This window comes from Pholcus phalangioides, unplaced genomic scaffold (genome assembly GCF_987345545.1).
Source record: "Pholcus phalangioides strain wild (caught in Gottingen) unplaced genomic scaffold, Ppha-v1.0 ptg000017l_1, whole genome shotgun sequence".
Taxonomy (NCBI): domain Eukaryota; kingdom Metazoa; phylum Arthropoda; class Arachnida; order Araneae; family Pholcidae; genus Pholcus; species Pholcus phalangioides.
In genome coordinates this window covers 9,819,344-9,843,906 of record NW_028301610.1, presented here as the reverse complement: position 1 = coordinate 9,843,906, position 24,563 = coordinate 9,819,344, and the positions used below count along the sequence as shown (strand labels likewise).

General features: G+C 39.6%; 1 protein-coding gene across 1 annotated transcript; it reads left to right on the top strand.

Moving 5' to 3' along the window:
* Window positions 1-67: 67 nt before the first annotated feature.
* Window positions 68-22,810, top strand: LOC149072342 (homeobox protein SIX6-like). Its single transcript, XM_089246282.1, has 2 exons — window positions 68-1,068; window positions 22,239-22,810. Exons 1-2 carry the CDS (start codon window positions 434-436, stop codon window positions 22,633-22,635), a joined length of 1,032 nt encoding a protein of 343 aa, XP_089102408.1. The 5' UTR covers window positions 68-433; the 3' UTR covers window positions 22,636-22,810.
* Window positions 22,811-24,563: the final 1,753 nt, after the last annotated feature.

Genomic DNA, 24,563 nt, shown 5'->3' with positions numbered 1-24,563 from the left:
GGCACTGCTGGCAAATGAGATCACCTTACGGATATCGAGCTCCTCCCCCTCCGATCGCTCAGTGGCTAATCGCGATCGTTTCACGAAGAGTGGAAATCGTATAAGCGATCAGTGGCTATCTCAGTTACTTTGCGAACATCTCGAAGGTTGTGCGGTTATCACAGTCGGGTTATTTGTTGTTAAAAGTTATCGTTTGTTGTGAGATAACAATGCGATAACCTCGGAACGGTCCACAAAACTTTACAAGTCCCTGAAAATGTCAAAGTGGACAGTCCTGTTATCAAAATACTCGTCGAATTTGAAGACATTCTTATGTTATCAGTGACAGTTTCGATTTCTGTATGGTGCGTACTATCTCGTGGGTGAACATAATTGAAAAGTTATCGATAACAATATGTGCTCAAGATATAAATTATCGAGTGTTTAGAGTCGTATGTGTGAAATAATGGCACTAGGAATTGGAACTCCGACACCAACACTTCCGGGATACGGACCGATGTTCGTCTTACCGACTCTGAACTTTACCATCAACCAAGTTGCGGCGGTCTGCGAGACTCTAGAAGACAGTGGCGACATAGAGAGGCTCGGACGATTCCTATGGTCCTTACCAGTCGCGCATCCGAACTGTTCCGAGCTGAACAAGAACGAATCGGTCCTCCGAGCGCGGGCTCTGGTCGCCTTCCACACGGGGAACTTCCGGGAACTGTATCTAATCCTGGAAAACCATAGGTTCACGAAAGCGTCCCACGCGAAACTGCAGGCAATGTGGCTCGAAGCCCACTACCAGGAGGCCGAGAAGCTGAGAGGACGTCCCCTTGGACCAGTGGACAAATACAGGGTAAGGAAAAAGTATCCTTTACCGAGGACGATCTGGGATGGCGAACAGAAGACGCATTGTTTCAAGGAACGTACCCGGAGCCTTTTGAGAGAGTGGTATCTTCAGGATCCTTATCCGAATCCGACTAAAAAACGGGAATTGGCTCAAGCGACTGGATTAACGCCGACGCAGGTCGGCAATTGGTTCAAAAACCGCCGTCAGCGGGATCGCGCAGCGGCTGCTAAAAACAGGTGAGTAATTTTATTGAAACCTGGAGCATTTTATTTGATCCCTAATTTTCAATTTTCTGTCACTAGATTTGTGTCTGGCGCATCAACTAATTACTTTGAAAACTCAAACTTGTGTAGTTTTTCCTGATTAAAAAAAATATTTACCACAAAGGTTTCCCAAGCTTTAGTTCGAGCGGAACCTATTGATGGGTGCTTAATTGTTCCATGAAACACAAAAATGAATATATTCCATAATAAACATTTTATTTAAACACCAATGAAAAATTTTCCAGTTTCGGCGGAACCACTGAAAAGCGCTAATGAAACGGAAACCATAGGGTTCCACGGACACTACATTGGAAACCAGGGCCGTAGAGTGCCTTCTCGGGGCAGATTTGTTCTTGGCCAATTAAAAGGGAAAAAATGCAAAATAAGTGTACATTATTTGTGAGGCTCCCATTTTTGCTCGGGGCCCCGGTTGGAAACCTAAAATATTCTGAAAGTAAACGTCAGCGTTTACAATCAGCAAGCATCTGAATTTCCCATGCATTTACAGTCGACCCCGCTTATAACGTTCCCACTTAAAACGTTTTCCTGCTTAGTAGGACTTATTTGCATGTTCCCAACTCTAATTCTCATAAAGATTTCCTGTTTAAAGCGTTTCCCGCTTACAACGTTTTTTCATGGAAAAACGTTATAAGCGTATTCGAAAGTTATATTGGTCAGTATATTTACTGCATATCCATTTATAACATGATTTTAATTGTACATTTCTTATTTAAGTTTTAAATGTTCAATGTAAATCTCAAATTCCCAATTTATTTGGTCCATAATTTTCAATTTTCTGTCACCAGATTTTTGTCTGGCGTATCCGTAAAAAGCTTCAACGAAACCCTCCATGGGGTTCCACGGACAACCAGATGGAAACCTATAACATTCCAAAAGTAAATGACATCGTGTACACCAGGGCCGTAACTAGAGGGGGCAACTGCCATGGGTGGCAAAATTTAGGGGGCGGCAGTTTCACCGTTACAAAATTATATAATTTTAAAGGTGTAGGGGCGGCAAAAAGCCTAGTTACGGCCCTGGTGTACACTCAGCATCTCAATTACACGTACATTTATTTAAAAATTCGATTGCCACGGTAAATGTCCAGCATATCCATACATATAACAGGATTTTACTTGTACATTTCATATTAAAGTCTTAAATGTTGTGGAAATCTAAAATATCAAATTTATTTTACCCTTAATTATCAATTTTCTGTCACCAAATTTGTGTCTGGTTCATCCACAAATGACTTCAAACACGTCATTTTTCCTCATAAAAATATAACAAAAAAATGTTTCCCAAGCTTTAGCTCGCGCGGAACCACTTAATGTTGCTATAGGCTACTGTTCCATAGAACATTGAGATGAATGAATGAAGCTTTAGTTCGTGGGGAACTTTTTGATGGCAGGTCCGTTTTAAGAGCATCATGGACCCCGGGCCAAGTGATTTTTCTGAGGCCTTACCAAGCAAGTTCACATGCTTACTCTTGAATATTTCAAGTTTTGAAATTTAAATCTCATTTCTGTGAGTCCCCTCTTCTCTTGAGGCCCTCGGGCCGTGCCCGGGTGGGCCCATGCGTTAAGACGGCACTTTTTGGTGGTGGTTAAACTGTTCCATGAAACATAGACATGAATAATTCCTCTGATTTTAAAAATTTTATTATCCCAATGAAGAATTTTACAGCTTTAAGATACTGCGGAAGACCCGAAAAGCTTCAACGGAGGCATAGCGTTCCACGGACAACCAGCTGGAAACCTGTAATGTTCGAAAAGTTGACATCGTGTACAATCAGCAAGCATATCAGTTACACGTACATTTATTCAAAAATTCGATTGGTCAGTAAATGTCCAGCATATCCATACATGAATTGTACGTTGAGCATCTAAAACTTTAAAGTGAAGCTTTAAATAATTAGGTAATTTCAAATAATTACCTAATTACTCAAGATCATTTCTGGACATTGGTCTTGCTGCATTTAAAACTTTGATATGACAGCCTACTTGATACTGCGGGACCCCAGAAAAGCTCTAGCGAAACCATGGGCTTCCACGGACAACCAGTTGGGAATCTATATGTTAATATTCCGAAAGTAAATGGCATTGTGTATACAATCGGGAAGCATATGAATTGCACTTACATTAATTTATAAAGTAGATTGGTCAGTGAATTTCCATCATATCCATATATAGTGAATCCTGCTTATAACATTTTTAAACTAACCGTCACGAAAAACGTTGTAAGCGGGAAAAAGCTCTAAACGGGAAATCTCTTAATGAAAATTACTTAGTACGACTTATTTTCGTTTCAATTCTAAGTGGGCAAACGTTATAAGCGGGATTGACTTATATACCATGATTTTAATTATACATTGAACGCCTAAAACTTAAATATGAAGTGTAAATTTCAGATATGAAATTACTCAAGATTACTGGACATTGGTCTTGCAACATTTTAGACTCTCTTACATCCACAAATATCCCATATTCAAAACGGTGCGCTCACGACGTAGAGCAAAATGAGTGACCGCACACACATAAATCGGACCATCGGTCGACAAATGGTCAGTATGTAAACTTTTTATTCTATCTTAGAATCCGAGACTCAATTTTATGTTGACCCCCTTGAATTTTTAGAAAATTACGTCGAAATTCCTGGAATAGTTTTTCGTTTCAATCTTGAAAAGGGTTGCAGTTAATTGCATTTAAGTATCTTTCTTATCTTATTATCGAGGGAAAAAGAAATTTGTAAAAGAAAATTGTCGAGTGAATTTTTTGAATTTTTTACTTATTCTTTCTCAAAATATGCGATTTTTAAGGAATTTTTCTTTGGTATGTGTATTTAATTTTTTTTTTTGCCGGTATTGATCGTTTGTGGACCATTCACTGTCTTGAAAAGATTTCGGAATTTACCAGGCGATCAGGCTTGATCGAAAAATTTCCCGTAAAATTCTTTCAGAAATGCTTTTTAGATTTTTTTCGTAATTTCCGGAATATTAGGTAAAAATCTTAAATATTTAAATTTTTCAACTGTCAAAATCTAAAAATTCATTATGGATATCAAAATTTGAATGTATCCCCTCTCAATTTTTTTTCCTTCAAGTTTTGTTAAAGATCCAATCGAGCTATAATTGGAAATTTACGAAATTCTTCAAATATTTTTTTTCGTAGTATTCGTCAAATCTGAAGCTATTCGGGGAATGCGAATCTAGAAGTAAATGTCGGAAATCACGAAAATATTTTATTGACAATTGGAAAAATATGGTCTAGCTACCTACAAGTCACAAATATTTATTTAGGTATGGAGAAAATTTACAAATATTTGATTTTTAACTAAAAATTCCACTAAAAAAAATATCAAATTTTTGATTTAAACCTAAAAATGCACAATCATAAATTTTCAATCAAAGTATTCAATTGATGAAATACAACGGAATTTTTTTAAAAATTTATTCCGCTGGAAAATTTCCACTAGCTTCTCGGAACTTTCTTTAACCTCAAACGGAAATTTATAGCTCAATAGTCCAGTCTTGCTAACCGATAATCTTATCTATTTCCATTAACCGATAAACTTATTGGTTGCAATTATCAAGTTTCACGAAAGAAATTTTATAAAACTTTTACAGTATAGTCCCGAACTTAGGCCGGGATTACACTATAAAAGTCTTGTAAAAGTGCTTTTATAAAACGTGAAGAATACAACCAATAACCTGATGGGTTGCATTTGCTCGAATGTAACCGATCAGCTCACTGGTTGTATTTTTCAAGTCTTATAAAAGTACTTTTACAAAACTTTTATAGTGTAATCCCGGCCTTAAGAAAAGTGTCCAAATAACGTGTAAAACTTAGATACGTCATTCATAGTGCAAGGGGTTGTAAGTTATTATATATATAATATAAGAAAATTAACTTTTTATAAGGCACCTAGTCTTAATTTAACTAATAAAGTTATTGGTTACATTCGAGAAAATGCAACCGATAGCCTTGTTGGTTGAATTTTTCAAGTTTTATAAATGAAATTTTATGAAACTCTCATAGTGTAATGCCGGCCTAATTCCCACGGAACTTATTTAAAAATTGTATTCAGCTGGAAATATTCTCCCGATAGCTGCTCGGAACTTTCTAGAGCAGGCATCTTCAACCCGTTGCTTGCGAGCACCACGGTGCTCCCTAAAGTGCCCGATGCTGGTGCCTGATTTTGTGCTTGCGAATATTTGACCACCGTTCCAGTTAAACGCCATTGCATTCAAGTATTGAAATCATCTTGATTTTATGCACTCATTCGTATGTTAAACTTGCCGTAAGGGTGCTCTTCTTTTGATAATTAATTACACGCAGTGCTCGCAACTGGGAAAAGGTTAACAAGACCTCAATTCTAGAGCCTCAAACAAGCAGCCACCGTAGCTCAATAGCGGGTTCGGTGTTACTAACCACGGGCAGTAATATCTAGCTTTTTGACGACCAAGTAAATGAAACTTCAGCAATTAAATTCCTTTCTCTAAGCTCCACGAGCTTTATCTAAACCTTAATTTTAGTCATATTCGTTTTATACGAGAAATATTTTATTCAGCTGGAAATACTCCGATAGCTTCTCCAAACTTTCTTCAGCCTCAAATAAGCAGCCATCGTAGCTCAGTGGTCAGAGCCCGGTCCTGCTTACCACGGGCAGTGATATCGAGCTTTTTGGGTGGCTATTTAATAAGACTTCATCAATTGAATTCCTTTTCCACAAGCCTCATTTGAACTCTAATTTCGATCTTTTTGTGTCAGAAATTGGTGAGATTTTTATGGAAAATCCATGAAACAAGGAACGCTCGTTAATATATCGCTTCTTGAAGAGCTTTTTAATGATTATATGATGATGAGAGAGAAATCGAGTGTTGTGAAGTGTTATTTTCGCAGGTTCGATGCCATCCTCTGTTTACCATCTTAGTATCTCTTATGATAATAGCTCCAAGGTAAATTCCGAAGCTTTCCGTTCTCTTGTTCAAGTATTTCACCCGCGTTAACGAGATATACATAAAATGATACGGCCTTTAATTAAGGCTAATTGTTCCTGCTCGGGATATGCCAAGTAAGACAACCAATCGCGCGAGAAAAGAATCAATGGATTTTTGTGCGTTAACGTCTTCTCCGGAGAAGAATCACTTCGGGCGAAGAGAATCAATCCATCGTAAAGAACGAATATTGGCTTTCATTGAAGAGTATTTATAAAGTATCATGATGTAGCGATGTAATTAGGATTGTATTTTATCTTGATTTATCACGTCCGGGAATCGAGCCCTGACTCAATGTGCGATTTGAACCACAAAAAAACTACAATTCCGTAAAATCACGTTAGCGGGTTACCCATATAACACGTCACTCCGTTTACCGGGTCACTTTTTGACAATAGCGATTATCTCCCATGGCGTACTTAAACCTCCTGATAATGTGTCTCCACATTCCGCTTAAAAGGGGTCACTTTTTGAGAAAGTACGACTTTTTTAAACTATTTTCATAGAAATCTAAATTCATCATATATACACGATGAACTTAACCAGGGGTCTGTCCAGACTTTTTCGTAGGGTCCTGCTTTTGTGAAAAGGGTCATTAATTTTGTCAAAAGCAAAATAATCTAGTTAATGAATCGCAAAAGAAACGAAAGGCCAAATTTATGATTTCATTAATTTGTATTTTCTGAAGGATCAGTTTTTCAGATTCGGAGTTTTGTGAAAGGTCCGGAAAACGGACCACCAAATTTCGGCTGGACAGAGCTATGTTAACGTCCAATTATTCGTGGTTGTTCTGCCGTTTCGACGAAGACCGCAAATAAGAGAGGCTGATGGTTCCGGTTCTAAAATAGAAAGCCCTGCGACCAGAGGCGCCGACATGAAGAGAATATTGGGAGTGGGGGAAGGGGCTGAAAGTTGCTGGTCACCCCGTATATGCAGGACTGAAGTGCGTATGCAGGAGAGGGAAGGTGCATTGCATTTTTTCAGAAATTATTGGGGGGGGGCTGAAATGGCCTCGGCCCCTAGGTTCCGACACCTATGGCCATGTGAAAATTGTAGTTGTGCTATAAAAAGTTTTCAAGGAAATTATCAGATTTATTTTTAAAAGAAGTCTGTGAAACCAGATATTGATTATACAGTATCTGAGTATCTACTTGCACTTGATATAAGCCTAATATTTCTGGATTGTGCGAGAAATGTTTTTTTATTTGGGTGCATGTGTAACAGAGCTAATTGAAATCAGTGGCGCCGACATGAAAACATTGAGATGGCTGAAATTCACCATTCGTCCCTTATAAACGGGACTCAAGCCCGTACGTAGAAGGCGGAATGGTGCGTTCCATTGCATATTCATGAATGTTTCGGGGGCTCGGCACTCCTCACAAAAATTGTTGGGACTCAAATAGCCTCAGTCCCCCTAGGTTCCGGCGCCTATGCCTGTGACTCCGTATTTCTATGATCATGGATATCCAAGTAAAATTGCTAGTCACCGATAATTTAGGATCTTGTACGCTGTTTTTTTTCTTTTATAAGGTTAAACATTTTTATCCAATTTTAGTCTTATTAATGCGAGGTCCTATATGCAGTTTGGGCCTCCCGGCAATACCCAAGTGGGCGCATGCGTTTAGAGGGCTCGGCATATATGGCTAATTCGACACCAAAGTTGACCCAGCCCCAATTTTTCTTACTGTCAAAAGAAATTTCTTGGTAATTTTTCCTTTCAATCACGTGTTTTCTCTAAATTTTCAAGACTTTGCCATATTTTTTTGTCGAAATAGGCGTCCATGTGTCTCATGAAAATTATATTTTTACGTCATTTTCATCATTTCCCCTCAATGTTTCGGTACATATTGCAGTCTATAATGTTTGATTAATTTAATAAAACCATAAATTTCGAAATTCATTCATCATTAAGAAATGATTGAAAAAGCATATTAATTGAAAAACCTTTAGAAAATATGAACACAAATTAGTTTTTAATTTGCTTCAGTAAACCCGCGTAATTTTTTCAATTTTAATGAATAACTACTGATCGAATATATAAGTGTAATTTTTTTTAATTCCTTTCAATACATTTTGTGATAGCCCGTGAACCAAGGGCCCCATACAGTGTTGAGACAGCACTGCATAGAACCCCCCCCCCCCCCCACAGGAGGCCTCACTAACTCAGGAGTCGACTCAACACAAGTTTTGTTCACTATGGATTTGCTCAAAAATAATAAATAAGTAGGAAGGGTTTCTTCTCCTTGATGGGGGGGGGGGGGGGGTCCTGGATAAGACAGGCTACGAGACAAATAAGTTTCGGGGGGGGGGGGCACGGGCGAGAAAAGGTTAAACGCTGATCTAGTGCAGTGTTCAGGAATACGTCGAGCTGAAATTTGAGTCCATCTTCCGGATCCTTCGCAAATTTCTGAATGTGAACAACGGACTCTCCACGAGATGCAAATTAACAAAACCGTAAATTTCAATTTTTTTTTTTTTTTTTTTTGTACAAAATGAACTAGATTGTTTCGCTTCCCACAAAATTATAGGTCAGTTTTACGGAAACAGGACAATAAGTCTTGACAGCAGGGCCGTAACTTAGATTTTTTCCGCCCCCACAATGCTAAAATTCGATAACTTAATAACGGTGTTCTTTGTTCCCACCTAAAACTGCCGCCCCCTCAAATTTAAATGGTTGAAGATTCTTGAGATGTAAAGGTATAGAATGTAATTGAAAATTAATGGGGGCAATCATCCCCCAGGGAAGGGGTTGGATCTCCCTCTCCAACAGCGAGGAATACGATAGAAAATGGTTTTGTCCCGTAAAAACGGAACGAATATTCACTACGCGCTAACTCACACTCTCACCAACTCGTCCTTCCCGACATGGATTATTGGCCTAGTTTATGCTTCGGCTTTTTCACACTATCATTCAGCGTTTCTCAACCTATAGTCCGCGGACCACACGACAATGACATAATTAGTCCGCAGACAGACTTGATAATTCAATTTTAACAGGTGAATGAAAAATTATTTAACTATTGTAATTAGTATTAGAGCAATATATATATCCATATGGGTTCAGATAAAAATTGTACCTTCACACTTATGATTACCATACCTCGTCAAGAAAAATGCAGGATGTCACAAATTGTAGCAAAAAATGCATTTACAACAAATGTGCTAATTACGGGTGAAGGGGGTAATAAATGGCTGATGCAAATCGGAGTAAAGAGAAATAGTTAGAAATAGTACTTGACGAAAAAACATTCAAATGGCAGGATGACCATATTTATGAGGAAAAATAAGGGTAATGGCATCTTGAATACCGTGAAATACGGCACGTTACCAATTGTCATTAAGATTACTATAAGTCGGCAAAATCCTTAATTGTACTTAAAATCACAGAAATTGAGAAAAAAAACGTTGTACCCGAACTGTGTATATTTTGTCAATAATTATCATAATAAGTTATCAAATCGCTGTTTATTTACGATTTTAGAAAAATTACAAATTCAAATAAGCATCGTTGGGAAAACGGGACAAATGTATAAAAAAATTCAAAACAACAGAGAGAGAGAGAATGAAGGAATGCTCCATAATACGGGACGTTCAGTGGCCCGTCGAATTGTTTCCGACATTTTGCTGGTCCTTGGGTCCAGGAAGATTGAGAAACGCTGCCATGATTGATTCTAAAAGTCAGGATCAACGTTGAAATATAGGTCCTAATAAACAAGGCTCTATATTCTTCAGTAAAAAGTCTAAAACTTTTTCCGGACACCATATCCAACCCTCATTTAACGAAGAGCACCCATACCCAGGGGCGCATTTATTTCAGTCGCACTTCTCTCGTTCTAGTCTAATTTTCTCGACTACTCTTTCGTCAAATTTGTCACACTGTGCTATAACCCGTTTGGCCTTCCCTAAACTCCTGCAAGCACACCCGTCTCTAAGTCACTCGTTTGGTCACTCACATGCTTGCTTTGGTGACACATATTTGCACACTCTCTAGGTCACTCTTTTAATCGCTCAATAACATGGTTCCTTGCTTAATAGGTCACTCTTTTGATCATTTACGCTTTTGCGCATGCTCTAAATTACTTTTTTTTGGTCATTGACATGCTTTCCCACTCTCTAGCTCACTCTTTTGGTCATTCGCATACTTGGACAAGTTCTAGGTCACTCTTTTGGTCATTCATTGACGTAGTTCCTTACTGTCTCTGCAACAGGCATGAGGATGACCAATGGCGTATTTATTGGGGGGGGGGGGGGCTCATCGGACTATAACCCAGGGCAGCAAGATCAAGGCCAGTAAAAAGTTGGTAGAATGAGAGAATTTGTATAAACCTCAATAAATCCACCTCAGCCCAGATAGGTTATGTCAGTGAGTGACCACTGACATCTTAAAAGCATCATAAGCTTCCGGCCCAAGTGCTTTTTCTGAAGCCCTACTCGAAAATTTCATTTCAACCGCTTCTCATTAATTTTTGCAAGCCCCCCCCCCCCAACGGCCCCATACGTTAAAACGGCACTCATAGCCGAGCTCTGACCTACAGAGTTTACAAGCCCATGAAAGAGCAAAAGAGTGACTTAGAGCGTGAGCAAGCATGTGAATTACCGAAAGAATGACCCCTGGAGCAGTGTTTCTCAACCGCCGGTAGTATTAGTCGTATCGGGCCGCGTGAGCGATTCACTGGTTCATTTTTCCTCATTTATTTCCTATTAGTCGTGTGTATGTGACTGGGTCTTCCACTCTCAAAAAAGGAATCAAGCCATGGACTTCCCTAGGTTGGCAACCACTGCCCCAGAGAATGTGCAACGTGTAAATGATCAAAAGAGTGACCGATAAAGCAAGGAGCCATGTCAGTGAGCAAGCGACCAAAAGAGTGACCTAGAGTGTGTGTGCCAACTGCAAGCATGTGAGTGACGGAAAGAGTGACTTAGCGGCACAGGTATATTTCCAGGAGTGTGGGGGGGGGAGGCCAAGTGATTTATAACACAGGGTGGCGAACTCGAGGAAAGAGTAGTAAAGAAAATTATTAATTTATGACTAGAATGGGAGAAGGGCGGCAAAATTCTCGCAGCCCACCGACGGAAAAACCATAAATGCGCCTCTGAGGGTAACTACATCAAAAGTGTCAATTCTTGAATGCAACTTGAATGGGTGTATCGAGCAGTCTTGGTTACTGCATTCCTGAGCTAACCCGTGACTGCACAAACTCGGCATCTCCTAGAGATAGGACTCCGCACGGGTTGTCGACGAGTTCAGCTGTACCGTCATTAAGACTACCTAGCAAGTTTGCCCCATTTTGAACAACAGCACCCTATTTGGTTTCTTCTTATATTGGATAGAATCTTCCTGGTTGGCTCACAAATACCGCATGGTGATTGGATATGGGGCATAGAAATCGCCAATTCTGAGCCCGATCATTTCTTTTCCCGCACAACGATGATACTCGCAGGAGCAGGGAATTTAAATGGACTACTTGATGATGACACGAGCAGCATGTTGAGGCCTCCTATCTCTAGGGGGTGCTGAAAAACTCTGGCTCGTGGTCCAACCTAATCCATTCGAAAATTTTATTTCTCTTACAGCAATTCAAAAAATATCTTATTATTTTAAAATGCAAATTGGGGTGCGATAGCCCAGGTCGATAAGCATAGGCGGAGATAGACTTGGAAGTCTGGGGGGGGGGGGCACGATGATGATGATGTCAATTCATATACACATGTATACATTAGATCAGTCGATACTCGCCTAAAGCACCAAATGATGTTTAGGCAGGTCGCGAGTTCAATACTCGATTCGTCATTGTAAGAAACTTTCCTGACGCGGTGGTACAGCAAATACGGTGACAACATGACCACAGAATAAGATTGCTACCGCAGAGAGTACCATATCGAGGGATTAGCGCACCAACCCCTCGGTGAGTATAAATAAAAGGCACAATGTCGAACCCTGCCATTCGGAACCGGCAATAAATTGTTAGTCCCGGTCTAATTAGCCCTCGTGTTGGAGAAAAGGGCCGTGGTGCGATAAAAAAAATGATCAAATTAAATTACAAATATAAGACGAATTTAGTGCCGGGCTTAGGCTTTCGCGGCCCTCTGGAAGATCTGTATGTGTGTACCAAGTGCCTGGAGATTAGAAAGATGTGCCACAGAATATTTAACCGTCTCGCCTGCATCGACGAGATATCTCGTGTTCTTAAAGACTTTTTATTTTAAGAATGACATCCCAGATATTTTTTTTGTAAACTGATTTATCAATGGAACACGTTTTCTTATCGCCTGCTGAAATTTTAGAGCGAGGGTTTAGTGATTTATTCTATGCTGGAGAAAGGGTTAATATTCCAATCTCGTTCCCTAGTGTGTCACAAAATTAAAAAGTTCGGGAATCCCTAATCTGAAAGCCTCAAATCGAAATCATTTTGATGCCCGCTGGAGCCAAAGAGCTAACTAGACTAGTAAAAACAAACTTTCAACGGCTATCCTTGTACATACATCTTTGAGATTTGCACCAGTGTTACCTCAACGCATGTGCCCACCCTGGTACGGCCTGAGGTTCTCGAGTGCAGAGGGGCCTCGAGAAAATGAGATCTGCGTGCAATTTTCGGCAGCAAATATGCACATTGGTAGGCAGGTATTCCTAAGGCAGGAGGGCTTCACAAAAATTACTCGACTCGGGGGGCCTATGACACTTTCAAGACAACTGGCCCTGGCATCAAGACTTATCAAATCTTGTAGAATGGTTCAGTAACCATTCAGCAAGCCAAACACGGGAGGCATGGTCAAATGACGACCATATAAAGACGTCAATAAAAACGTCATTACGTTCAAAAACATTTTTGCTATCGAACCAATTTTTTCATCAAATCGTAATTTCAGTTATCAACAAAGACGATAATAGGTATGTCTGAGACACTTATCCACGAAATTTAAATATAATGCCTCTTCATGTAAGCTGTTGAACACGTGCAACTAGTAGCCTACTATCTCGGCAACAACGGCAAAAAACATGGCTCACTCACTCTCTCTCCTTTCCTTTTTCTAAAAAAGATATTAATTTCCAAGTTGCGTGACGATACTCTTAAAAAAGTGTTTTGATGATGTCTGTGCCTCGTGAATACCAATTGCCAGTTGTGTCGTTTCGGCAACACAAAACCCGATTCCTTGTCCATTTCTCTCTTCAATCATCATTTCATTTTTTTAAGGTGCAACAGGAAACAGACACGCACAAAATGTGCTACAAATGATTTTTGTGTCTTTTTCTGTGTCTCATGTCGAAATGACTCTCTTTTGTGTGTGCTCGATTCCACCATTGTGTTCAAACGACAATAAAAAAAAGAGACGAGAGAGAAAGTTGCCATCGCATGTCCGAGTATCTATCGTTCCTAAACATGCGCAAAAACATTCCCCTCTCAATAAAACCTATATATTATTCACGTTCATGTTTTTTTTGTTTTTTTTTTTTTGCATTCGTGTCGACGGAGCGTGTACTTTTCAAAAATTTCAATGCATCTCAAGATTTGTATTATTCATGGACAAGAGAGTTAATTAGACCATGGCCTGTTTAAAGTCGTATTTGGAATTTTTAAATGGGCGTTTTTTAAGCCGATTGAAGGTTCCAGAACTGTCGTGACGTGTGTGATTCAGATGTTTACCATGGAAGACTTTGGAATCAATATCTCAATAAGGGGGATCGAAAGTATTTCTTTAAAAAAAAGAGAACAAAACTGGAAGAACTGGATCCGATCCCTTGAATTGGTCAAGACTTGACCTCCCTGTCAAGTAATTTTCTCAGAATAATAGAGTTTCAGGTTCCGTATCGTCGCGGGATTAGTGAAATTCTAAGAATCTTGTCTCTCAAAGGATGAATGTTTTAACAAACACCTCCTTGAAAGTATCAATGCCCACCTTTATCACATTGGATCTTTAAAAAGATACTATTGACTATAATCGCAGCAGGATAATGTCGTTGAAGAACCAACAAAGGCTTAGTGGACTATATAGCTCACAGACAGGTCATTGGACTTGGGTGTCCCTCCAGACGTTATTGTATCTTTGAACAATACCAGGCGACAAATCGTTGGGATTCCAATAGGACTTCTCAACGGGTGCAACAATACTTGTGTAGTGTCCGTGGTTTTAAACAATAACAGTGGTCTTTATCGGATTGTTGACACCCTGTGGTCAGACACTTTCCAAGTGATACTCCTTTTCTTGAAATTTCATTGAAGTCGACTTTTTTGGTCAGAATAAACAGTAGAGTTAAATATATAAGCTGTTACTTTTCCATACAGTGTTGCCAACTTGGTTATTTTCCAAATCTGGTCTTTTTCGGCCATTTAGTTGGAAAAAATACCCAACTAGATCTAATTGTTTTTCTTTTTGTTTTGCTAGATGTTATAGTCTTGAGAATTTTCCTGCGTATTATTATTAAAATACGGGAATGTCCCGGAAAATAGGGACTTATGGTCATATAAGTGATGGCTATATTAATTCTGGCTATTTAAGCGCGGTTTCTAGTTGTTTGTGATGAAGAATCTAGTTGGAAATTTTTTTTACTGTTGGCAACACTGCTTCCATCTTAGTACACCGCTCCCAAAACACTGTCCCAGAAATCCGGAGATCAGTCTTATTTATAAAAATTGGTTCACTCTAAATTTACTGAAAAAATCAGTTCAATTAGTGGAAATTTTTTTTCTTGGGAAAGACGGAGCCATGGGCCATTTTCCAGCTTATTCTTTAATGTTAAGTAACCTGTTGATTTCATGTCTTTAGGGTGTTATGAATAAATTCAAATATTGTGATGGTGGTCATATAGAATTGTGTTTAGCCTTTTTTCGCCTATTGCTCCATTAGACGACGTTTTTTGTGGGGCCCTTCTTACAAGAGCGAGATCTTGTAAGAAGGGTTTCCGTTGGTTCCGGAACGGTGTCCGAATCCGTTTCTTGCTGACTTTTTTCATTAAATTTACAGTGAACAAAATTTTATAATTGAGGCCGATTTGATATACGGGTTCAGCGAGATAAAGTTCAGCGAGTTTTCTTCTCGTCCAAGCTCCGGGAAGATTAATGTTCCGGGGGACCGTACTGAGCTAGAATTAGAGCTTACATATTCGCATACTTAATCTCGAAAATAGTACTGGAATGAATAAAAAATAGTAGTCTACGTACTCTTGAAAATCATGGAACTGGATTTCGCAACATGTAAGGCCCCTGTGGACACAATTCCCCGGGCCCTGCCCAGATAGCCTTGTTCTACGAGCAGTTCTGCTGGATTTTAAAATTAATCGCTATCTTTCAACCATATTTCACTTGAAAGCTTCATTTTAGTCGCATATGAATTTTTTTTCACAGCTCCGTGCCCTCCCCGTTTAACACCTGTCTCACGGCTTTTTTTCCCACTTGATTTTCATCCGTGGGCCCTTTAAAATATCCCAGGACCCCCAAAAATTTAAAACCACCGATATACACCAACGACGCTGCTACCATTTCTCAATCCTTTGGTAGAGCTGCTGAATGCAGGAACAATTATTCAAGTTCTAATGAATCGACAAGATTCATATCAACGACAAAACCGGAAACTATTCAAAACAATAACCGAAATAGACAACTGTTGTAATAATAAAATAATAGAGCAGGTTTTATTGGAAAATCGGTCAATTTACACGCGACCTCCGAGCACGGCCCAGGCTCGCTCGCCGATTCAGCTCTTTGCCACCCCACCATCAAATCAATAGACTGTCCACCGCACTAACAACAAAATCTGCCCTTCTGTGAACTGTCAACTGGTAATCGATATGCACAAGGGCCTCCCTTTCTCTCCCCGATATCCAATTCCCCATGGTAATTACAGACCTCAGCAAGTGGCCACGAGGCCCGATAACGATGTGGCGGCAGCATCGGTAGCCGTTATTGGATGGATAAACCCTACAAAAGAACCAGATAATGGCCCTTGAATTGAGCTTTGGATTCGTGAAATATAAATGCTATTCTGGTAGGGAAATAATTTCGATGGTGATGGTCGTGGACACCCTTCCTACATCCCGCAGCAGTGCCCCCAGGCCAGACTTTAATGAAGCCCGTCTATAGTGGATTTAGAGTGTAAAAATGATAAGAATCGTACCAGGCTGGAGCCCTGTCAGCGCAAACCTTGAAGGGGCCATGCGGATTTTGTCTATTATATATTCCATGGCATAATTATTTAAAAAAATTAACTTGAATCCAGAAAATACGTTAGAGTTTAAGATTGGTAATTGTTTAAAAGTGATTATATTAATTATTAAGTTAACACTGGTCGAGCAAAATTCTTGTCATGGTTTCAATTTCTTACTGGCACCTTGCATTTTAAAATCATTCAAAAATGCCAATTCTGGATTTCTCACTAGATTAGTGATTCTCATCCAGGGGCCGTATAACCCCTTGTGATCCTGAGATTTTATGGGCACCAGCAGGGCCGTCATTTCAAATTTTTCCGGGGGGGGGGGCCAAAGAGCATGTACTAAAGGTACGTATATATATATACACACACACCCCATTTGTGTAGTGTATTTCAAAAGCCCTCTAAATGACGGGCCGGGGCACCAGGGATAAAAAATCAAGTGGAAAAAGCTATGACAGTTGTTCAAAGGGGTCGCGGAGCTGTGAATAAAAAAATTCAGATGTGAAGAAATAAAGCTTTTAGGTGAAATATGATGAGAAAAAAGTGACTAATTTCAAAATCCAGTAGAACTGCCCATTGAACGAGGCCTATTTGGGCAGAGGCTGAAGAACTCATGTCCAAGGGAGGACCAACACGACGAGATCTGGTAACCTACTATGCTTTTTAAGAGTGTCCATATATGTAAGCTATTACTTTCAGCTAAATATGGGCCTCAGAAAACCGCTTTGCCCCGAGGCTTCCCCCCCCCCCCCCCGCATGATGTAGAGACCGCCCTGTGTAGAACCCTGGCAAGAGGGAAGCTCGTTGAATTCAATCCAAGGGGGTCCGGGGACAATGTATTTATGAAATTCTTGGTTACTGTAAAGTTATATTGAATAATCAATTTAATGAGTAGAGAAATTTTCTCGCTTTTAGTAGATGAGGGGCTGGATAAGACGGGGCTCCACAAGAAGGAAATACATATAGTCGAGAAGGACCATGGGCGAAATTGTTTTTAGAAATACCGAGATCCAGGACCGGGAGGAAAGCAACTGCCCCGGCGGAAAAATTTGAAGGGTGGCAATTTTAGGTGGGAACAAAGAACACCGTGTTTATAAAATTATCGAATTTTAAAGTTGTGGGGGCGAAAAAAATCTTAGTTACGGCCCTGCTGTAAAGAGTTTTTGTAAAGTCCTATTTTCGTAAAAATTAACCTATAATTTTGTGGGAAGCGAAACAATCTAGTTCATTTTGTACACAAAAAAAATTGAACTTCGAAATTTATGGTTTCGTTAATTTGCATTTCGTGAAGGGTCCGTTGTTCACATTTAGAATTTTTTGCAGGTTTCGGAAAATTAACCCAAATTGCAGCTTGACATATCCCTAAACACACTACACTAGACCACGAATAAGGTTGCAACTTAAGGGGTTGCGTTGCTCATTGCAGTAACCAAAAATGCTCGATACCCGTGTATTATTTCATACAAAATATCGATCAAAAACTAGCCGTTTGCTAGAAGTAGCAGCTAAGGGTGCTTTGTCAAATTATAGGCGCGTATACGGCTCGGAAATTCTTGAAAACTCTTGTATAGAACCTTGTTTATTAGGACCTTTTTATTTCAACGTTGATCCTGACTTACTGGAATCAGTCCTAGGATAAAAAATCAGAAGCTAAAGCACAAACTAGGCCATTATCGGGCGCGGGAGAACGAATTGGTGAGAGTTGGTGCGTAAGCGAATATTCGTCTCGTTTTTACGGGACAAAACCATTTTCTATCGTATTTCTGGCTGTTGGAGAGGGCGATCACCCCCATCTGGTCATTATCAGGTGCCTAACAGTATCTATGTACAGATTTAAGTCATCATCAAGTATAGTTAGATAACTCTATCAAATCCCTACATTAACCATCAACAAACTGATGGAAATTAATCATCATAAGGGGTCAGGCCCATCTCTCGCTTCACTCTTCCTCTATTTAGGCCTAACTACCTCAAATAAATTAGTCTATTTCAATCTAGTGTGGACACGTTTCTTGCTACCTTTGCAGTCTAGGATTCCGTCAGAGCTAGAGTAGCCTACATTCCGTGTCCCATTTTCGCACCAACCCTATCCCATGATTTTAAAATTCTTCGGACTTCGTCGAAACACCTATTGAATGTAATTGAAATTTTCGAGCGATTATAGCCATCCTGGGAGGAGGAGGAGGACCGCACAGCACAACCCCGTCCGGATGCTCTATATACATATTATTAAAGATAGCCGCGGCGATACTGATTAAGAAGCGGTTTATTATTCACCAACGCGGGTTTCCGTGCGTAATCGACTACGGCGGTGACGAGCACCCTTCTCCATAGAAGCTATCATAATCGTATCATTATCATTCCCCTCTAATAACACGGCCGATTCTCTCTCTCTCGTGTTTCAAATATACTGTACACACACACACGAGGTCCGATCAACTGTGTGTGGTCTCCCTTTTCGCTAATGGGTCTGTTTTAATAACCGAGAATATATCGTATTCATGTTGTGGAACGGGCACGTGGTGGAATCCTAAAACGCGATCTGGGTTTTGGTGAGTCTTCTCCCTAAAACATCGATCTCTCTCTCTCTCTCTCATCTACCCTTTGTGAGGCCAATCACGCAGCTGGAGATATGTACACGAGAATGTGCATACACACATCGATGGAATGATGTCAAGTACAATGGACGCGCGTAGTTCATAAACTTTAAATATCATGTATATTCTCTTAACACGCGATGTGAACCTTCGTCCGCAGCAAGGATTCACTTCGAGGGCAAATACGGTAGGACATTTTTCCAGGGCCCCCAAATCGGAGTAACCGAATGTCTCAAAACTCATTATCATAGTTTTTTTTTCAATTTCTCAATGAGTACTGAGTATTCCCCGCGTAGTGACCATCCATGTCTTCACGCTAGTGTTTTTCAATTAGCACTTGACCTTGGTTAACCCTTTAACCAGTGTGTTAGAAACCGGAACCCCGGCCCCCCTGTAAAATGTTCTTTTTTTTTTATGAAGTAGGCTTTCTTCCGATTTTCAGCATGTGTAAAGTAAAGGGGGATTTGAAGACGTATCCCATTGAAAACCAACTTTATAACATGTTTGGGCTTGTCACATTGCTGATATAAAAGGCAAGATATCTCTTTTGTATCGGTGATTCGGCTAAACACGAAGAGAATCAATCCAAGCCCCACCCCCGGACTATGTCGTAACTGTCACCAATATTGTTTGCTTTGTTCTGTAACGCATCCCATGAATCCCTTTAAAAACCTCATGTGGGCCCTCCAGGAGTCCACAGACCATCGTTTAAAACCCAGTGGCTGTCAATTTGAGGCCCGTTTATGGTTCCGATATATTCTGATAGGCCATGAGTGAAAATAAAATGAAAAGGGGCGCCATGTTGTTAAAGATACTGGTTTCTGGAATTCACAGATAAGGATAAATAAAGCTTTTAAATTAAATTATGATGGGGGAGAAGTGACTACTTCCAGGATCTGCCCCCCACGTTTGCTCGGGGTCCTCTCCCAGTCAGTCAGAGCAAGGGCCGGACTTAGGCAGGTGCGAAGGGTGCGGCTGCACCGGGCCGTTAAATTTTTAGGGCAGCGAAAGGGGGTAAAAAATGTACGATTAACATTTTTTTATGACTACGAAGGAGTTTTACAGTCGTTCTCGGACACCAGAGTACCCATAGGCACCCTGGAGTATTGGAAAATCCCTGTTCAGAGGGGCGGCAATTTTTTTTTTTTGCACCGGGTCGCAAAATACTTAAGCCCGTCCCTGGTCAGAGCCCTGGTGATGCTTTACCCTAGAAATGCGATTTACTGTTTCCAAATAAAATAAGTTATCACAAAAATTCCCAAAGGTATCCAAAAAGATACCAGATATTCAGGTATTTTTTAAATTCCAATTCATAAACTTAATCATTTTCACGGACTATGGGCATATTATTAGACCGATATTTTCTAGTTGAAGCTGTTTCCAATGTTCAATGGAATCAGCTCCATTCTTCTGCTGATTCCTCCAGTCAACTGAAGTTGATGTGTAAAAGCAACCCATTTTCAGCTATATTTATTATAAATATGGATTCTTGTACTAGTAATGAAGACTTCTATTTCGATATCCCTCAAATGGCCACCATCTTTTCCAAACTTCACATGCTGTAAAATTTTTACAGGCACTGTAATCGTGTTTTTACCCTACAAATTCATATTCGTGTAGGTTTCGTGTCATTGCCCGCAGTTGAACTCGAACTCTGTCATTGAACATATTCACGTTGATTACATGGATATTATCCACGTGCATTGTGAAAGCTGAATAAAAGAATAAGAAATTCGGTCGTGGATTAAGGGATTATCTCAGCATCCATCCACAGCAGGGCACTGGGGTTTGCCTATGTCCCCCGCTGTTCTTCTCCGAAATGAATCTCTCTCCAGATTCAGTTTCAATTCAGCCGTCGATAAGATTCATGAATATGTTATTGATAAATTCACGCGAAATATTTTGCAATATTTGGCGAAATATTCTCCCAACAGTTCGTGGATTTACTGATGAAATTATATAATTCGAAGCCGGCTATTAAAAAGTCAGGTAAGTAAGGCTTTTGACACTGTTGGTCAGTCAGAAATTGAGATGTACAAAATTATGTGATTGTCCATTGTCTGGTACGTAAATTTCCGTTTATATAATGTACTGTTTTTATATTTAATTTTAAATCTTTGGTCCATTTCATTTAGGAACAACAGTAAAACTCCTCTCTTATGGGCATCTTTTTCTCAGCCATATCGTTGGGCATTTTGCCTGTTGTGGCCTTGTATTTAGTGGATACCGGTGGGACAAGACATTCTGTCCGTGAAAAAGGGGGGTTCCTTATTGAAGCCTTTAAAATAAAAAAAAATTATTTGGTCGGGAAAGAGAGTTGAGACCGCATCGATGGGGTGGTTGTTAAGGGGGGGGGGGGTTTACCGTCCATATATTGTTAGTATACGGTAGGCCAACTAGACATTGACCGCCAATAAGCACATACTTTCGTGGATACGATTGAAACATTTTGGGCATTCTTAAATATTTTGAAAAATATTTAAGATAAATTAAATATTCTTAAAAATTTTGGGCATTGAAATATTTTGAGGCTAATTTTGAGCTATTCTCTTTGGGTCAGTGCTGTTGATTCAAAGTCGAATTGCGGGTCGTGAACATCGACCAGTTTTGACCATAGGTCAAAATCCTCTAGAACAACGTCTCTCAACCTATGGTCAGCGAAGATATGAAATGTGGTTCGCAGACATTTATAATTTCAATTTAATCAGAATAATTTTTTTTTAATTTTCTGTAATTAATTTTTTTATGATATTCACATAGGTTCTGTAAGTCCACATTCCCTAAATTAGTGGTCCATCGAACTGTTTCAAGAAGTTTAGTTGGGCCAGGTACAGAAAGGTTGAGGAACACCGCTCTAGAAAATTTTGGGGTGGATGGGATTGAGGAAGACCTAAGTACGTGGGGGGGGGGGGGCAGGGGCGTACGCAGGATCGACTTTTGGAGTGGGTACAAAAGGCTTCGGGAGGGCACAAAAATTTTCTTCCCGAGAAATTTTGAGTCACCCTTCAGAAAGCATTTGAATTAACGGAAATTGTGGATAATATATCATATATACAGGGTATTTTCTTTCCGTATTTCAATTTTTTCACCGAAATATTAATTTTTGATCGGCTTTGGGGGCATGGGTCCCCGTAGCAACCCCCTGCGTACGCCTCTGCTTGGGGGTGCATAGCAGATATTGTGTTTAAGTATGGAGATAACTTTTTAGTGTTTTGTACTATACGCGCGGAAATTCCGGTATTTATATGCATTGTAAGGGGAAAATTTTTCCGAGAATTTTTGTGCAGGAAGTTATGAGAAACGGAAATTTTAATAAAAGATCAAGTGATACTAGAAACTTTCTTAAGAATCCATAAAAAATATCGATGGAAACTTATTTCGTGTTTTTTTTTCCCTACATATAGGCTACTACAACAACAGATGCAAGAACAGCAGATGTCCCGGCAATCCGGCAGTATATCCAGCTCCAGGGGGTCTCACCACGTATCAGCGGGTAGCCCCCACGATCGGGAAAGGAGGTCCTTGCCCGACGATCATCATCACAGTAACCATAGGAGCCACAGGACGCCCGACGATGGCGAAAACACCAATGGTAGTTTTGATTCTTTCGAAGGAGCGCCGTGTAGCCCGGCTCCGTTGTCGACAACATCGGAATCGAGCCGAACTCCGTCTCCGAGAAGTCACCACAGCCTACTACAGGCGCACGCCATAACCACTCTGCATCAGACGATGCATCACCAGACCATGCATAGTCATCACGTTGCTAATCTTCTTAACCACTCGAGTACACACAAGCCATGATGTGGTGACGACAAAACAAACCTATAAAGCAAAACATGATGGAACTTATCCTTGTGCACCCCAGAGCAAGTAGTTCGTTATCGTGGTCACGATGTTTACTGGCAGGTCTAACCACTACGTGCAATAAGACTGTTGACTTCCAGGGTACTGCAAAAAAAAAAAAAAGAGACAAAAATCCATCAGGTACTGAAAATACATTAGAAATCTCCAATTAAATGTTTCTTGCATTCTTAGATAAACCAAATGCTTTGTTTTCCATATCCACACGACTCGTTCTTCAACCATGTTTGACTTCAGCAAGCTCCACTCCTTAATGCCGCGCAATCATCCTCACCGTGGTGAATCATTTCCGCTGAAGATATCGGATCTTGAAACTAATTACTGATGAATTGGTCAGTCTACAATAACTGAGATTAATTTCCACTGTTAAGACTTTCACTCATTTAAAATGTACCAATCCAAATTGTTTGAATGGACAAGAAAGTGACGATGGCTGGGAAATAATGTGCTTAAATTAATGGCAATCAAGAGCCATTCTCTCGTCAACTTCCCTGCCGATGCATGAAATTCAAATAAGACTTGGAAAAAATACCTTTGTACTGCTCAAAGTATGTGTAATCGGCTTTTTAACCTTAAGTTTGATTCTTTATATACATTTTAATTTCAGTTCAAGAGCCATACCTAATCATTTTTAGGCAGATTTTCATATCCACTGTATTTATCATTGCTTTTTAACCTGTCACTGTGATGTCACAATTTCTTTTCAAATGCTGACATGGATGTTATTCACTTTTGACGACTCTTTCTTACACATCGGTAACTGAACGCGTGTGGGAAATCGACATTGTCTACGGCTGCTAAATTCTCAAAAGATTGCTTAACATTTACCAAGTCGTCATACACAAAGCCTATATCTTTTAGCATTCCACCCACATGAGGTAATATTTGAAACTCTTAATAAGCAAGTTATCAATCAAACACGCTTCTTACATTCGATATGACATATTTAGTTATGATTTTTTTGCAAAAAATTAATTTCTAAAATCTTATATTCCCGGTACCTATGTGTGTTTTTTTATATTTTTTGTGTGTTGTTACAACTCTTCTTACAATTATTATTTACTGTGATGTGTATAATGTTACTCGTGTCAGAGAAAGTGTATAACACTGTTATTCAAGGTCTGCGAAAAACTCATTATAGTGTTTGCAATTGTTAGAAGTTGTGCATATAAAAAAAAAACTTATTCGTAATGGCAGACAATTTTTAAATGTATGGATAATGAATCCCTACATAAATAAATCCTTGCAATTTAATGTACATAAAATTGTTAATAAATATTCGGAAAAAAATATATCTATACACTGTGTGTGTTATTTAATACGGACATCTCGGTTGTGTGTATTACTTTCAATACATTCTACCGTGTTTCCTGTGAGAATAATGTGAGTTGAGATTGAACACATTGAACACCTGCTGCCTGTAATCTATTTAATGCTTATCTACATACAATATCCGTTTAGCAAACAGAACTTGGACCACTTTTTTTTTTGTATAATAGTGGAAAAGAACCTTCCAAATCGCCCCTAATATTTTCTCCCTTTTACCCGCCGTTCATATCTATTTTCATAATTTTTTCCTGCATTTATTCAGGTCCTTGTGTCATCGGATACCAAGGATCGACTTACAACAGTTTTGCTTCATTCACTCTTCACTTCTCTCTCTATGTATAATATATTATAGTACCCATTGAATAGTCGGAAACTGCCGTACCCTACTCCTAAAGGATGATCACTTCCTTTGGGTATTATCACTTCCGTCTAATCTTTTGGTATAAATTATAAAAAGAGCAATGATAGCTACGTGTATTTCGGAGACTTTTTCTGCCCTCCAGTGGTGCTTTATGACGTCATACGCGTCACGATGTTTC

What these genes read in the sequence shown, in the direction of transcription:
- LOC149072342 (XM_089246282.1), top strand. Translation starts at nt 434, where the DNA reads ATGTGTGAAATAATGGCACTAGGAATTGGAACTCCGACACCAACACTT. An exon ending in GCAGCGGCTGCTAAAAACAG is followed by an intron (nt 1,069 to 22,238) that starts GTGAGTAATTTT and finishes CCCTACATATAG; the next exon opens with GCTACTACAACAACAGATGC.